This window comes from Salmo trutta, chromosome 4, assembly GCF_901001165.1.
Source record: "Salmo trutta chromosome 4, fSalTru1.1, whole genome shotgun sequence".
Lineage (NCBI taxonomy): Eukaryota > Metazoa > Chordata > Actinopteri > Salmoniformes > Salmonidae > Salmo > Salmo trutta.
Genome location: NC_042960.1, coordinates 4,223,218 through 4,240,224, shown reverse-complemented (window position 1 = coordinate 4,240,224; position 17,007 = coordinate 4,223,218). Strand labels below are relative to the sequence as shown.

Here is a 17,007-nt window from a genome sequence, read left to right as displayed (position 1 = left end):
GTGCAGCTTTAGCAGTGGCTAAAAGAATAAGCTCAGAATAACTCCCACTGAACCTACACTCCATTCTTCCTATTACTACTTAGCTATTCTCTAAGTAGGTTGAATGAGGGCAATTGAACTTTATTATATTCCGCTCTTAAAGTTGAATGGCACTAATTTACAACAACAAAAAGAGACAGTCAAAGGCTTTGGGCAATGGCAGGCTTGAAGATTTCATTTGAGTACCTGCCTGCTCTTTACCATTTACATGTGCGACATGGGGAGCTGAAAGAGAGAGAGAATTCTATTGAAATTGAGAGAGAGAGAGACATGGAGAGCTGAGAGAGTTGAGAAAGGGAGAGTAAGGAGCGCTAGGGATGAGAGAGAGCGAGAGAGGAGGCCTCAGGATGAGAGAGACCGAGAGAGTGAGTGAGAAACACAGAGAGAGAGAAAGAAATAGAGAGAGACAGAGAGATAAAGAGAGCGAGCAAAAGATAGAGTGAGTAGGCCTTGGGATGAGAGAAAGAGAGCGAGAGACAGAGCGAGTGAGTAGGCCTCGGGACTAGAGGAGAGCGAGAGGACTCTGTCAAGTCTCATTCCCTCTGATTTTAATGGAAATCCCGGAGGAGGCGATAAGATGCTCCCGAATCGGGAACCCGAACCCATTTGGTTTTAATTCCAGCCTCTCCAAAGTTTTTAAACTTTAATGTAGCTCATTTAAGTGCCAGCTGCTGACAACATCGATTTCGCGTTAAGCCCCGGTGTCCGATGTGGTTTGCCTTCCCTTCCAAATTGACAGAGACATCTATTTTCTCCTCTTCTCCCTCTTCTTCTGTCAACGTCTTCCATCACACGAGGAATAATTGAGAATTAAAAAGAAAGAGAGAGGAAAGTAGGAGCGGTTAATCTAATTGGCTGTGTTCCCCAACTTCCTCATAGAGGCCCATAAGTTGTAATTTGTGTGGCTGCCAGGGCTGGACAGATGAGGGAGGAAGTCAATGTGGGACGAAGACAGGAAGGTCAGGACGCATCACTGGCTGTCGCGGCGCACAAAGACTGACAGAACTCCTTCACACTAAGGCTACAGAGAGGTCCATCTGTTTCATAACACCCCTCGTTGTGCGTCAAAGCCCACGGATTGCCGACAACGCTTTGTGCCAAGTGTCTATTGCTAGTCTTACACTCTCTATGATCATCTCTTCTCCTCTTCAGGGAATTGTCCTACCTCTAATGGTAGACCCTGATGAAGACAGACAGATCTACCTCTAATGGTAGACCCTGATGAAGACAGACTGACCCTGATGAAGACAGACTGACCTACCTCTAGACCCTGATGAAGACAGACAGATCTACCTCAAATGGTAGACCCTGATGAAGACATACTGATCTACCTCTAATGGTAGACCCTGATGAAGACAGACTGATCTACCTCTAATGGTAGACCCTGATGAAGACAGACTGATCTACCTCTAATGGTAGACCCTGATGAAGACAGACAGACCCTGATGAAGACAGACAGATCTACCTCTAATGGTAGACCCTGATGAAGACAGACTGATCTACCTCTAATGGTAGACCCTGATGAAGACAGACAGATCTACCTCAAATGGTAGACCCTGATGAAGACAGACAGATCTACCTCTAATGGTAGACCCTGATGAAGACAGACAGATCTACCTCTAATGGTAGACCCTGATGAAGACAGACTGATCTACCTCTAATGGTAGACCCTGATGAAGACAGACTGATCTACCTCTAATGGTAGACCCTGATGAAGACAGACAGATCTACCTCTAATGGTAGACCCTGATGAAGACAGACTGATCTACCTCTAATGGTAGACCCTGATGAAGACAGCTTGTCTGTCTAAACGTTGGATATTAGGTTATTACATTTTTGCATCTGGGCTCCTAGAGTGTGCGGCTCTCCTTTTCTTTTTCAAGTGTTCTACTTCACTAGCCAGCACCTCACCTAAACAGGTATGCATTTCTTTCACCTCCAGATCTACCTCTAAAGGTAGACATTTTTCTATCTCCTATACAGGAAAGAGAAGAAAAAGAAAAAGGGAAGAGGAGAAATAAGAAAACAATTGCCTTTTTATAGTTAAGTGACGGCATACAATGATCTTTTGCCGGGGATGTTGGAAGTTAATTAAATAGTCGGTGTAGTTACTAAAGCCAGGCTGGGGGCCTGGAGCTGAAAGGAGAGAGGGACACATCTCAGGAACTAGCTAGTCTTCATCTGAAGGTGATCCTGTAACAGCAGGGAGAGAGACTGAAAGTCTGACAACGCTTGACTTGTTTAGGACCAGTCACAAAAACCAGTTCCACTTCAGCGTTGTGCTTAGCATGCAAACAACACAAAGAAAGAGGGGACATCATGGAGTTGGATAGAGGGTGCACGTTGCCCAAAGCCAGAAGTGGAAGTGGACATTGAAAAGATAGGAGATGAGACCCTATCTATCTAACTCTATGGGGGGGACTGTCACGCCCTGACCATAGAAAGATGTTATTTTCTATGGTAGAGTAGGTCAGGGCGTGACAGGGTTTTCTCTCTCTATGTTTTCTATGTCTATGTTGTCAGGGCCTAGTTTTGTATTTTTATGTTGGGGTTTTGTTTGGGATGATCTCCAATTAGAGGCAGCTGGTCCTCGTTGTCTCTAATTGGAGATCATACTTAAGTAGGGTTTTTTTCCACCTGGGTTTGTGGGAGATTGTTTTTTGAGTAGTGTATGTTTCAACTCTGCGTCACGGTTTGTTGTTTTGTGCTTTAGTTTATGTATCGCATAGTTTCACAGTGTAAATAAAATGTGGAACGACACACACGCTGCACTTTGGTCCGCTTCTCCTTCCTACGACAACCGTGACAGGGACATCTACTTATCACACTGGCCTCTAACCTGTGACCTCTCGCCTGCCCCAGATGCATTGTGGGTCATAGCAACAAGGAAGTCTAATAGAGATTGAAGTGGTGCTTTAGGAGTTAGGAGTAAGTTACCTTCTAAATGCCACTAACATTTACTATGAGACGAAAGGCTCTTCCCAAAACCATCCGTCCCTCCCCCTGAAAAACAAGCTTTAAAAAGAAGAAGACGACAAATAAGTCAGAACTTTTCTCCTCGTTTTTTTTCTCCTACATGCTATCAAACTATCACAGTCTTGGCGAACACTGCTTTTCTTTCCGAGTTAATTACAGAGCTAATGACAAGGTTCGCTCCAGTGAAGTCTCGACAGCGCGCTGGGCCACAGACCGAAGGGCAGACAGACAGAGACAGAGAGACAGACAGATAACAGGCACCTACCTCATCATGACTGCAGCGTTAATGAGGTCACATCTCTCCCCCAAATAAATGGAGAGGAGAACAAAGCTGGACAAGGTTGCGCTGATTGATGGAGCTCTTTAGGTTAATAAGACACTTAATGAACTCCTGCTACTAGCATCGCTATTGTAGCCCTCCTAAAACACACACACTCACCCCAACAACACCCCCACCCCAACACACTCCCACCTGACCCCCGTCTCCCCCCTCTCACCTCTCCTTCTGACGACTGGAGCAACAGGTCTTTCCGGCAGGAGGCCTTGAAGTCGCCCACCCCGGCGTTGACCTCCACCCCTCTGGGAGCCTCCAGACTCAGGGTCCTGGTGGGAGACTCCAGCCTGCAGAGAACCAGACATCCAGGGATTCAGTTAGACAACGAATCACTTTAGATTCAATGCATGGGTGACTTGAAGGATCAATAATGAAAACCTACTGTACAATTAGAATGTAAGTCGCCGATCGGAAAAATAACTGAACTGAAACTTTTTTTAAAGCAGCATTTCTTTAAAAAGTATTACACAGATCTAGCTGAGAGGATTTGATTGGACTGTGATGTGAAAGGGAGGGGGGGACACTAAGTGATACACAGGCACATTAGTACACATATTTTCTCACTGTTCCTTTCTCTCTCTGTCACACACAGGCACACACACACACATACACACACACACACAGAGAGACGGAAGCCTGGATGGGAAGTCTCCCTGTGGACTGAGCGGTCATCTGGTCCACTGGTCCATCAGGTTAGCTGGTGAAACAGGCCTCGGATAATTAACCACCTGACAGAAATGAATATATCGACTTAACGATCCCTCCTTCCAACTTCTCTGCAAAAAAACCTTCACAGCCTCTTTCTCTTACACAGTCAGGATATCATACAATATCTATGAATAGCTCTGGTACTTTCGGCCGTTTTAAAAGAGGAATTCAATCAGGTCATTGATTTTCTGTTGCTGCTCCGGCTGCTGTTCCGCCCGGTGATTCGGAGACCAAAAAAAACGTAAAAAGTTTCCATCCATCCAGAAAGCCAGGGCCTTGGTGGTGATTCTTTATATGAAAAGACACCAGAGTCAGAGACTGTAGGTCTTATCGGTCCAATTCATTATCATGCAGGACGCGCCTTCCTGCGTTCCCGCGCTCCTTCTCGCCGGCGAGGAGATCCGCTTTGACCTTCAATGCCGTCCGCCACGGCTTGTTTTATGCGGCGGACATATTTTTTATAACATGACAGAGATAGGCAACGAGAGAATGCATCAACACAGTTATCGTCTTAATTTGACAACTTCTAAAAGCTCAGGGGGGTACGGAGGGGGAGGCAATGTAATAATAGTTCTGGTGCGTACACATTGTAAAGTAGTGAGGGAGGGTGTGATAGACAGAAACCATAGACAGAAAAACTCAGAACTTTCTCCATGGAGGTTTCAGTCACAATATAAGTTAGATGTTTTCCAGGCGTATATAGCTTGACATTCACCTTGACCTTTCTCCTTTAATGGCCCTGATGCCGTATCGCCATGTTTCCGTTTGAGATCTGAACCCATGACCTTTTCGGTAAAAAAAAACCCACATCACCCTTCTGTGTCGCCGGTCGGGGCGACATAAATTGTTTAAAGTGTCAGAGAGCGCTGAGCGATACAAAGGTGTCGTCTGGCAGGAAGAGTGAGCCGACTTTAACGATGAGAAATGGTTGGAAAATGACATTTTCAAGCCTCTGTGACTTTTGTGACTACTTTTTTTAAGTCCCCATCTCCAAGAGTAGTTCTATCCCGTGCTAAACTCGCTCCATGAATCTCTCAGAGTAAAAGAACAGGTGAGAGCCTTCAACTGTGTTGTAAAAGTTATAAAACTCACAACACTTGTCACAGAGAGACAGGTATGGGGGATGACTCGGAACTATGGGTAATGGAGTATATGGGTACATGGAGGGTGGGGGTTCTGATCACTGAAAAGTAAATGTTGCATTTCGTAAAACTCAGAGCACTTAAATACCGAATGCCAGTCAGGTGTAAAATAGTGTGTAGGCATGTGTGAGACTGTGTATGTGTGTGCCCGCAAGGCAAGAGAAGCAGGGAGGTCACCTGAAGGTGTTTCAAGCCTTTTCCGTCTTCACATTTACAAACTAATGCACCGTGATCCTGTTTCTAACCATGATCCATCCACTATAACCTACTACTAACTACAGTAGATTCCCTGGCAAATCCTTAGGTTGGGTCAAAAATGTCAAAAAAGGACATTCGCGTCCCGCCCGTCTGCGGCTGTGAAATGTAGCCTGGGAAATTGCACATGGCAGTGAGACCCTTGGAATTTTTTTATTTTAATTTCATGAAAATGTAATTTCATGGCTCCATGCATCCCATCGGTGATCATTTAATCAATAGTGAAAAGACTGTGGTCCGTCCTTCGTTTCTGCCCAGGCCGCTGACGTGACTACCCGATGGATGTGTGTCAGAACTTATTTGAGTGTGTGCGGAAAGAGAGAGAAAAGAACAGAGAGAGAGAGAGAGACAACACATATACAACCTCAAAGTAGTAGTCACTGAGCTCTTCAGTAAGGCCATTCTACTGCCAGTGTTTGTCTATGGAGATTGCATGGCTGTGAGCTGAACTTTATACACCTTTCAGCAACGGACTTGGCTGAAATAGCTGAATCCGCTACTTTGAAGGGGTGTCCACATACTTTTGTATAAATAGTGTATACACACCCTCAAAGCAGTAGTTAAATACTATTTTATTACACAAAAGCTTCCAGTCAGTCTCTCGTCACATTTACATAAAACATCCTCATCTGGCTGTCCTAATATGGACTCCATACTTCTCATACTATGTCCTAATATGGACACCGTACCATTCAAATCCAGTACAAACCACCAACTGAAACGCCAGGCTATGCTCTGAGAACAGCAGCTCTTACACGGCTAGCAACACAATCAGAACAAGGCACAAGCAGCTCTTTAACTTCCCATGGTGCACTGGGGCTCCCTGCTGAGAGTGTGAGTGGCTCAAAGCGGAGTGCCAGTAAAAGTCGCCTACCACAGACCGATGTGAGAGGCTAACATGTCCCGGGGTGAAAACAAACAGATGTATTGAAGTGGAACTAGTAGGGTGAGAGTAAGAACAACAAGCTGATATGTGAGCAGCCAGACTTAGACACCTGTAGGGTTGGAAAATTGTGGTAACTTTCCCAAAATTCCCAGGTTTTCCAGAAATCTCTGTGGAAGATTTCTGGAACACTTTAGAATTTTGGGAAAGTTAGCAGAATATTTCATCCGTACACCTCATTCAAAATGACCGGCTAGGCTTTTAAAGCAGGTTCTCTGAACCTAAATATTCTCTATTCCTTTTTACTTCAGGAAAAGCTTTAATCAGTGTCCGGTAAACAGGCCCACATTAGACCAGGGGTTTGCAGCTACTAGCTGTGCAGGCTTTTGTTCCTGCCTAGCACTAACAAACCTGATCCAAATAGTCAACTCACTAACAGCCTAAACCATAATTAGCGGAACCAGGTGTTTTAGGGCAGGGCCTGAACAAAAGTCTGCACAGCCATTACATCCTGTCAGTCATGTGATCAGGAGAAACTTAACTTATATGCTTCATATTTGATGAGCTGGAAATACTAGTCTTTTTGAATTGGGTAAAAGAAAAATTAATTTAAAAATAATCTATATGTGGTTTTATCTCCCATTTTATCCAAGCTTGAGGGAATCTGTTGTACTACTGCATGCCACCCCTCTGAGCGACCATATGCTGACTCATACTGCCTCCTGCTAGGAGAAGAGACACCATTGTTCATCTGCCTGAAATGCCTGTCAGGTAGTCTAAAAGTATTGACGAAAACACTTCCCTTAAAGACAAGATAAAAGAGAGGGAGAAAATGAGGACAGTAGGAAAAGAGAGGAACGGAGGAAAGGAGAGGAAATGAGGAAAGGAGGAAAGGAGAGAAAAGGAGAGGATAGGAGGAAAGGAGAGGATGACTGTTTTTCGAGAGGGACTGAAACGTCAGGCGCTTTTGAGGTGATGTGACATTTCAACAGAGAGAGAGACATGGGGGAGGGAGAAAGAGAGCAAAAGAGAGAGAGATAAAATGGGTAATACGAGCTAGCTGCTCACATTATTCTATCTGAGCTAGATGTGTGAGAGAGACAGAGAAACAGAGAGAGAGATGATGAAGGAGCCGTAACAATGTGACATATTGTTCCACATTCAGTGTCATTGTCTCTTTCCCTGGTCTCACGTGGTGGAGGGGAAACGTACTACATTCTCTCACTCAGCACAAAAAAATAAAATGCTGGGTCAGATGTAAGGTATTTGTGAAGACAGCACAAGGCCTCTCTCCTCCTCCCAGTGGCAGTAACAGCTGCAGACTCAGGCTCAGTCCCAGGCTCAGGTTGAAGTGAAACGACACATAACGTCAGAAAGGCCGCTAGCTAAATCAGTGCAGGCTTCACAAGAAATCAATGGTTCAGGCTTCTGGGGCGCTCAGTCAATCTGGCCCATACAGCCCACCTCTGGAGTGAGTCTATACGCTATAGGAGACGATGGATAGGGTGGATATTCTGCTGTGTGAGGCCGGATTCATATATCCACTTCCAGCTGAATTGGTTGGTGGGGTAACAGGAGGTATTAAAACAGCTGTGAAGCATTATAACTGGGGCCAGTAGATTTAGGGTAAGGATATTCTAGGGTGTATATTCTAGGGTAAGGATAATCTAGGGTGGATAATCTAGGGTGTATATTCTAGGGTAAGGATAATCTAGGGTGTATATTCTAGGGTGTATATTCTAGGGTAAGGATAATCTAGGGTGGATAATCTAGGGTGTATATTCTAGGGTAAGGATAATCTAGGGTGGATAATCTAGGGTGTATATTCTAGGGTAAGGATAATCTAGGGTGTATATTCTAGGGTAAGGATAATCTAGGGTGGATAATCTAGGGTGTATATTCTAGGGTGTATATTCTAGGGTGTATATTCTAGGGTAAAGATAATCTAGGGTGGATAATCTAGGGTGTATATTCTAGGGTAAGGATAATCTAGGGTGGATATTCTAGGGTGGATATTCTAGGGTAAGGATAATTTAGGGTGTATATTCTAGGGTAAGGATAATCTAGGGTGGATATTCTAGGGTGTATATTCTAGGGTAAGGATAATCTAGGGTGGATAATCTAGGGTGTATATTCTAGGGTAAGGATAATCTAGGGTGGATATTCTAGGGTGGATATTCTAGGGTGGATATTCTGCTATGTGAAGCTGGATTGGTATTCCCTCCTATCTGAAGTGGTTGTTTCACTTTCTAAAGTTATCAATAGCATGGCATTAAAACTAGGGTAGGAAGTACTCAGACATTCAGTTAGGAGTCGGCTCATAACTTGAGATTTGGAGATTAGCAATTGGAGATTTGCCAGTGTATGCCTGTGAAACTCCAGCTAGGATTTGAGTCAATAATTAGGGCCCGAAGTTACTAACACCATGAACACTACTGCACACTGCCCTATCCAATCTGGACAAGAGGAATACCTATGTAAGAATGCTGTTCATTGACTACAGCTCAGCATTCAACACCATAGTACCCTCCAAGCTCATCATTAAGCTTGAGGTCCTGGGTCTCAACCCCACCCTGTGCAACTGGGTCTTGGACTTTTTGATGGGCCGCCCCCAGGTGGTGAAGGTAGGAAACAACATCTCCACTTCGCTGATCCTCAACACTGGGGCCCCACAAGGGTGCGTGCCCAGCCCCCTCCTGTACTCCCTGTTCACCCACGACTGTGTGGCCATGCACACCTCCAACTCAATCATCAAGTTTGCAGATGTTTGCAGGCTTGATTACCAACAACAATGAGACGGAGGAGGTGAGGGCACTCGGAGTGTGGTGTCAGGAAAACAACCTCTCACTCAACGTCAACAAAACAAAGGAGACGATCGTGAACCTCCGGAAACAGCAGAGGGAGCACCCCCCTATCCACATCGATGGGACAGTAGTGGAGAAGGTGGAAAGTTTTAAGTTCCTCGACGTACACATCACTGACAAACAGAAATGGTCCACCCACACAGACAGTGTGGTGAAGGAGGGCCTCTTCAACCTCAGGAGGCTGACAAAATTTGGCTTCTCATCTAAAACCCTCACAAACTTTTACAGATGCACAATTGATAGCATCCTGTCGGGCTTTTTCACCGCCTGGTACAGCAACTGCACTGCCCTCAAACGCAAGGCTCTCTAGAGCGTGGTGCGGTCTGCACAACGCATCATCAGGGGCAAACTACCTGCCCTCCAGGACACCTACACCACCCGATGTCACAAGAAGGCCAACAAGACCATCAAGGACAACAACCACCCGAGCCACAGCCTGTTCACCCCGCTATCATCCAGAAGGTGAGGTCAGTACAGGTGCATCAAAGCTGGGACCGAGAGACTGAAAAAAAGCTTATATCTCAAGGCCATCAGACTGTTAAACAGCCATCACTAACACAGAGGCTGCTATGTACATACAGACTCAAATCATCAGCCACTTTATTTATTTAACCTTTATTTAACTAGGCAAGTCAGTTAACAACAAATTCTTATTTTCAATGACGGTTAACTGCCTTGTGCAGGGGCAGAACGACAGATTTTTACCTTGTCAGCTCAGGGATTCGATCTTGCAACCTTTCGGTTACTAGTCTAACGCTCTTACCACTAGGCTGGATCACTAGTCACTCTAAATAATGCACTTTAATAATGTTTACATATCTTACATTACTCATCTCATATGTATATACTGCTCATCCATACATTTATATGTACATATTCTTATTCCATCCCTTTACATGTGTGTGTTAGGTAGTTGTTGTGGAATTGTGAGATTACTTGTTAGATATTACTGCACTGTCAGAACTAGAAGTAGACACATTTCATTGCACTCACATTAACATCTGCTAACCATGTGTATGTGACCAATAAAATGGGATTTGATTTAAGGCCTGTGATATCAGTTTTGGCTGAAACACCACTTAACATTGGTTTGACTTTACCTTTTTAGTAAGGATTCACTCTCTGTATACAAAAGCTCATGTTACAGAACAACAATATACTATAGGGTGACGATGACTGCGTTTACACAGGCAGCCCAATTCTGACCTTTTGGCCCGATTATGGGCAAAGGAGCTGATCTGATTGGTCAAAATACCAATTAGTGAAAAAAGATCAGAATTGGAAGGTGGCCAATCCATTTAGATCCGACTCGCAGATCCAAGTGTTGCCAGTAAATCTAACATAAAGCCCCTGAAAGTCCCAGCTGGTGAGTGTTTTCAGAGTGTTAAAAAAAAGAAAATGGCTGAAGACGATAATGATGTTTTGGTTGGAAGTAAAGGAAGAGGACAGGCGATTAGACTAAGCCGGAGCTTCTCTCAGTCACTACATCTCTCCTGGAAGGCTACTGATGGCTCAATAAATATCATTTAGATTTTTTTACCAGGAAGGCAGACAGACATCAATATGCCCGGGCCCCCGCGGGCCCCCAAACCGTCTACGAACGTCGCCGCGGTTACGTCTGGAGGGTGTCGGCAGCTGTTGTGACCGCGTAGAGAACAGAAGGCGTGTTTCGGCGGTGAGATAGTTTGATAATATCAGGTTTTCGGAGCCCGTAAAACAATGTTTCAGTTTGAGTGAGACTAGGAGAAATGGCCAGAGGGTGTTTCGGTTTGAGACTAAAGAAAACAGAAACTGATACACAGATACACACACAGATAAACTACAAACACATGCACACACACACACACACACACACACACACACACACACACACATGCAAATGCATTGTGTTTTAATCTAATTTATTTTCAATTGCCCCCTGAAGAAGTGTATAACCAAACATCAAATGAAGAACGATAAACACTGTGCTCCATTAACTGCAGCTTGTTCCAACACATGCTTGAAGAGACTGGGAAACTCCCAGCTGGCTACACACTGTACTGTAAACCCATTTATCTGGGGTGGACCGGACACATACAAACGGACCATTTTAGAACACAGACCGTCTGCTTCACTCAGCTGAAATCTCCCACTCTGTCTATAAATTCCCCTTTCCAGAAGAGGGGTTCTTGTACAGTAAGAAGGCCCTCTGATGAGCTAGCACTAGGTGGAAGTTGGCTGCAGATACAGATCTGGGATCAGTTTCCATTAAAAATATCCATGACAAGTAAACAGCTGATTGGCCAGCTGAGCTTTTTTAAAGTGTTTTTTAAGTGGGAGTTTTTCTTGTAATGTATGCTTTGGCCACAAATACAACTATAGGATGAAGGCGTGTCCGATCAACCCCAGGCAAAGGGGATTTATTGCCACCCCTGGGTGTGCGGAGAACCTGATGGTCCTAAATGGAGAATTACATCAGAGCAGGGAAGAGAGAAGGGATCTAGCAGTGGTATTCATAGACTTTGCCAAGGCATTTGACTCAGTGGCCCATGAACACTTAATCCATGTCCTGAAAGAGAGGGGACTGGATAGCCATATAATCAGACTAATCAAGGACTCCGACGAGGAGGTGTGCACGAGAATAAAGGTGAAGGAAGGAACCTCACCGCCAATCGAAATGAAAGTGGGAGTGAAACAGGGAGACCCAATGTCCCCCCTCCTCTTCAACATTGCGGTAGACCCTCTGATTCACAAGCTCGAGAGCATGGGAGAGGGCTACAGGTTTGGGGGAGAGAAGGTGACTACCCTAGCATTTGCTGATGACTTGGTGCTTATGAGCAGCTCTTGGGCGGGCATGCAACATAACATAAAAATATTGGAAAGTCTCTGTCAACTTTCTGGCCTACGTGTGCAGCCAAAAAAGTGCCATGGGTTCATGGTGAGACACGGGGGCGTAGCATTCACCGTCAATAACTGTCAGGCATGGACAATCGAAGGGGAAAAGCTACACCTGATTGACCCAGATAAATCAGAAAAATATCTGGGCATGAAAGTGAACTCCGGGCTGGGGATTTCAAAGCCGGATTTGAGAGGACAAATCCTAGAGTGGGTCATCAGAATCAATTAAGCGCCACTACAACCCAGACAAAAAGTAAGCATACTAAATGCATATGCAGTCTGTCACAGACGTCAAAATGAGTAGACCAAAGCGCAGCGTGTATAGTGCTCATATTTAGACTTTTAATGAAGACACTCGAACCAAAACAATAAAACGACTGACAACAGTTCCGTAAGGTACACAGACAAAACGGAAAACAACTACCCACAAAAAACAAAGGAAAGGCAGGCTGCCTAAGTATGGCTTCCAATCAGAGACAACGATAGACACCTGCATCTGATTGGAAACCATACCCGGCCAAAACATAGAACACAAAACATAAAATGCCCACCCACCTATCACACCCTGGCCTAGCTAAACAGAGAAAACACAGCTCTCCTAGGTCAGAGCGTGACACAGTCCCCCAAGTGATATATACGGTAAACCACGGGGACATCGGGACATTCGAACAGTGAAAAAGTGGCTGCACCTACCTCCGTCAACCTGTGACGGCCTGCTCTATGCTCGGAGCAAAGACGGCGGCTTAGGCATTGTGAAGTTGGCAAAAATGATACCAGCAATCCAGGCGCGATGGTTATTTAACCTGTCAGTGTCGTCAGACCCACTGACAAGGGCGGTAACGGAATATACAATGCCACGGGAGGAATTTTCAAAACTGTGGATATGGGGGAGTCCCGGAGCAAACTCTGAAACTGGGAGAAAGTCTAGATGCTATGATGCCAGTCGGGGAAGATGGCTCAAGCACAAAGAGAGCAGAGGTGGAGCCAAAAAAGCACAAGCAGCTGTGTAAGAATCCCTCTAACTGGAGGTTGAAAGTATTTGAGGATTGGGCGGTGCTGCTTGTGGAAATGGAACTGGCATGTTCCACCAAGACAAGATCAGCTACAGCTGGCTTGCAGATCCAGCAGCGGTGCGATTTAAACAGCTACACTATGTAGCTGAGCTTAAACTGAGGGCAAACGTATATCCTACAAGGGAGACATTGGCTCGCGGGCGGAACAAAGTGGAAGCCGTATGCAGAAGGTGACCACAAGTTGGAAACAATATCACACATACTAGGGCAATGCCAGGCTGAGAAGGCACAATCTCATTTGTGACCTACTCGCCGAGGAAGCAGGGGTGGAAAGTCACCAAAGAGCTGAGAGTGAAAACGAAGGAGGGGGGTCTGTGGATCCCAGACTTGCTGTTCGTGAGAGGTAAGCTGGGAGTGGTTGCGGATGTCATGGTGAGATATGAGAGGAATGAGGATACCCTGGAGAGGGGTAGAGAGGAAAAGGTGGATAAGTACTTACCGATTGCCCCACTCATTGCTGAGCAGTTCTGGCTCAGCAGAGTCCTGGTCTACGGTTTTCCGATGGGAGCCCGTGGAAAATGGCCTACCTCAAACTTCGATCTGCTGAGGACACTGGGCCTATGAGGTCGCGGTGAACAAGACTTGTGACCTTGATCAGTACACGGGTGATACTGTACTCACTGGATATACTGAAGGCCTTTGGCCTAGAGTGCGGCATCGGGCGAGCAGTCGGCACTGGGAGGGAAAGCGAAGGAGAATAAGATACTAAAGGGGAGCAGGTCCCGACTTGAGCTAAGTCATACAGGATGCACTTCCTGACAACCGAAAAAAGGTGGGTTGGGTTCCACTGGTGAAATCTTCTAATCTTGACTCAGCACAGCCTCAGAGGAAGGGCCACTCCGAACAGCCTGGTCCTCCCAGGGTTTCTCCATTGGGCCCGACTAATAGGGAGTTTTTGCTCCTGGCCACCGTACACCGTCTCAAACGTGGGTAGCTCCAAGGAGTACAGGCTGGGTCATGGGAACCATTGAAGTACAACTGTACCCCACCGTCCATCCACAATATGGAGCGTACCAAAGGGCCCGTTAGCAGGGAATTCCGCTGATTATGCCGAACCAACGCTCGTACAACTAAGACTGGGTTAAAGCTAGATAAGAGGAGTGAAAAGGGAACTCTAAACCCCACAAGTGTGTTGCATTGTGGGGAGTAAGTAAGGCCTCCGGTCAGAAGGAAGGCAGTTGATGCACAACTAATAACGCAGAATAGTCAAGCTCGTCGGGTTTGGCCCAAGCGGTTGTCAAAGTGAAGAAATCCAACCAGCAGAACTCCTGTTGCGGTGCTGTGCTCCTCATATCAATATGTAAATATCAGCAACGCACAGGTTACAGCGAGAGCAACTATGACAAGTCAACAACATTATTTGTGTATAACAGAATATTGACTTTTCAAAGTGAGATTTTCAGTGGACAATTACTTTACCTACTAGGGAGTAGGAATGCAAAACTGTGTGTAGTGTTGACGGAATGCATTCTTAGTCTATTGTCTGGGCTGTTTGCTGATCCAACCGAGCCATTCTGAGATGAGCGAGAGTCTCGCACACGGCTCTCCATCTGCTATAAGAGACCTGGGTGTCCAGCCTGCTGCAAAACTAACATGTCAGCAACCAGTCCACAGAGCAGCGTAACCTCTGGATGGGTTCACAATGACTGACAGACACACGGCTATATACAGAGGCTGGTACTCGCATACACGCACACACCAAACACACGCACACACCAAACACACACACACACACACACCAAACACACACACACACACACACACACACACACACACACCAAACACACACACCAAACACACGCACACACCAAACACACGCACACACCAAACACACACACACACACACACACACACACACACCAAACACACACACACACACACACACACACACACACACACACACACACACACACACACACACACACCAAATTATTTCCATATCCCAACTCTGTTCAGGCCTTTTCCTATGCCTGTAATGCCTCTTTCAGTGTAACTAATTAATGGTTGATGGAAGAGGATGGTGGAGAACGTCCTTGTTGCTCAATGTCCCGGTAAATCTGCCTGATAATGAATAAAAGGCGCTTTGGTTTTGGTCATAAAAGACCCAGATGGCTGTTCCTGTACATAGCCCACATACTAAAGAAATACAGCGCCGGCTGCATTGACCTTAGCCAAGGATTTTCATTAACTTCCAACCCACCTGATGTGATCGACATTATTATTAAAGTGGGCCACAAAAGTGAAGCGAGTCATCAAGCTTCTCACAGAACCAACTTCCGTTTTGAGCCAAACCTCCATGAAACTTTTCCATACTTTCAGTCAAACTTACAAAAAACTTTCCTAAAGAGCCAAGTTCACTTCAGAGATACTTTCCCCAAAAAACAAGTTCACTTCAGAGAAACTTTCCTAAAGAGCCAAGTTCACTTCAGAGAAACTTTCCCAAAGAGCCATGTACACTTTAGAGAAACTTTCCCAAAGAGCCAAGTTCACTTCAGAGAAACTTTCCCAAAGAGCCATGTACACTTTAGAGAAACTTTCCCAAAGAGCCAAGTTCACTTCAGAGAAACTTTCCCAAAGAGCCATGTAGACTTTAGAGAAACTTTCCCAAAGAGCCAAGTTCACTTCAGAGAAACTTTCCCAAAGAGCCAAGTTCACTTCAGAGATACTTTCCCCAAAAAACAAGTTCACTTCAGAGAAACTTTCCTAAAGAGCCAAGTTCACTTCAGAGAAACTTTCCCAAAGAGCCATGTACACTTTAGAGAAAATTTCCCAAGGAGCCATGTTCACTTTAGAGAAACTTTCCCAAAGAGCAATGTACACTTTAGAGAAACTTTCCCAAAGAGCCATGTAGACTTTAGAGAAACTTTCCCAAAGAGCCAAGTTCACTTCAGAGAAACTTTCCCAAAGAGCCAAGTTCACTTCTGAGATACTTTCCCCAAAAAACAAGTTCACTTCAGAGAAACTTTCCCAAAGAGCCAAGTTCACTTCACAGAAACTTTCCCAAAGAGCCAACTTAAACTTTGCTTCAGGAGCATCACTGTACTGCACTGTGGCTTTGGAGGGAAGGGGGATATGTGGGGGAGATCTCTCCCAAAGCCCTTGACTCTGAGTGGGGTTGAAGTCTCAAAGGGGTTCCCCTTTGACCGGGGGTAGGGAGGTAGAGCTGTAAGGGTGTACAGAGAGGGAAGAGGAGGATATCGACTGGACCTGTTCCTCTGTAGTTCTTTGGATGAGGCTTTAATTGAGTCTGGACCTCTGTGAACTCTTTGGCTTCATCCCAAATTGACCTTATTCCTTATATAGTGCACAACTTTTAAACAGGGCCCATAGAGCTCCGGTCAAAAGTAGTGCACTATGTAGGGAAAAGGGTGTCATTTGGGCCATGTCGACTTCCAACAGCTTGATCAATGCTCATCTGATTATGGAGCCAGTGTTAGCTAGTGGAATTAGCTGATTGCTGATGACACGCACTCTCTGTCTTCTGACTCTTGTTTGAGATTTTGTTCTCTTTGATCAAACTCCTGTCTCCCTACTCTCTCTCTCTCTTCTTTAACCGTCTGTCTCTCTACGGTCTCTCTCTCGCTTCTTTAACCGTCTGTCTCTCTACGGTCTCTCTCTCTCTTCTTTTACCTTCTGTCTCTCTACGGTCTCTCTCTCTCTTCTTTTACCTTCTGTCTCTCTACTCTCTCTCTTCTTGTACCTTCTGTCTCTCTACTGTCTCTCTCTTCTTTTACCGTCTGTCTCTCTACTGTCTCTCTACTGTCTCTCTCTTCTTTTACCTTCTGTCTCTACGGTCTCTCTTCTTTTACCGTCTGTCTCTCTACTGTCTCTCTCTCTCTTCTTTTACCGTCTGTCT

General features: G+C 45.4%; 1 protein-coding gene across 2 annotated transcripts in view; it reads right to left on the bottom strand.

The window, feature by feature from the left end:
- Window positions 1-17,007, bottom strand: part of LOC115191684 (zeta-sarcoglycan) — a 208,143-nt gene that overhangs the window by 36,677 nt on the left and 154,459 nt on the right. For both annotated transcript variants that reach the window (XM_029749529.1, XM_029749530.1), the window contains exon 7: window positions 3,513-3,636. In XM_029749529.1, coding sequence (XP_029605389.1) covers window positions 3,513-3,636 — 124 coding nt within the window. The remainder of the gene's footprint in view (window positions 1-3,512; window positions 3,637-17,007) is intronic.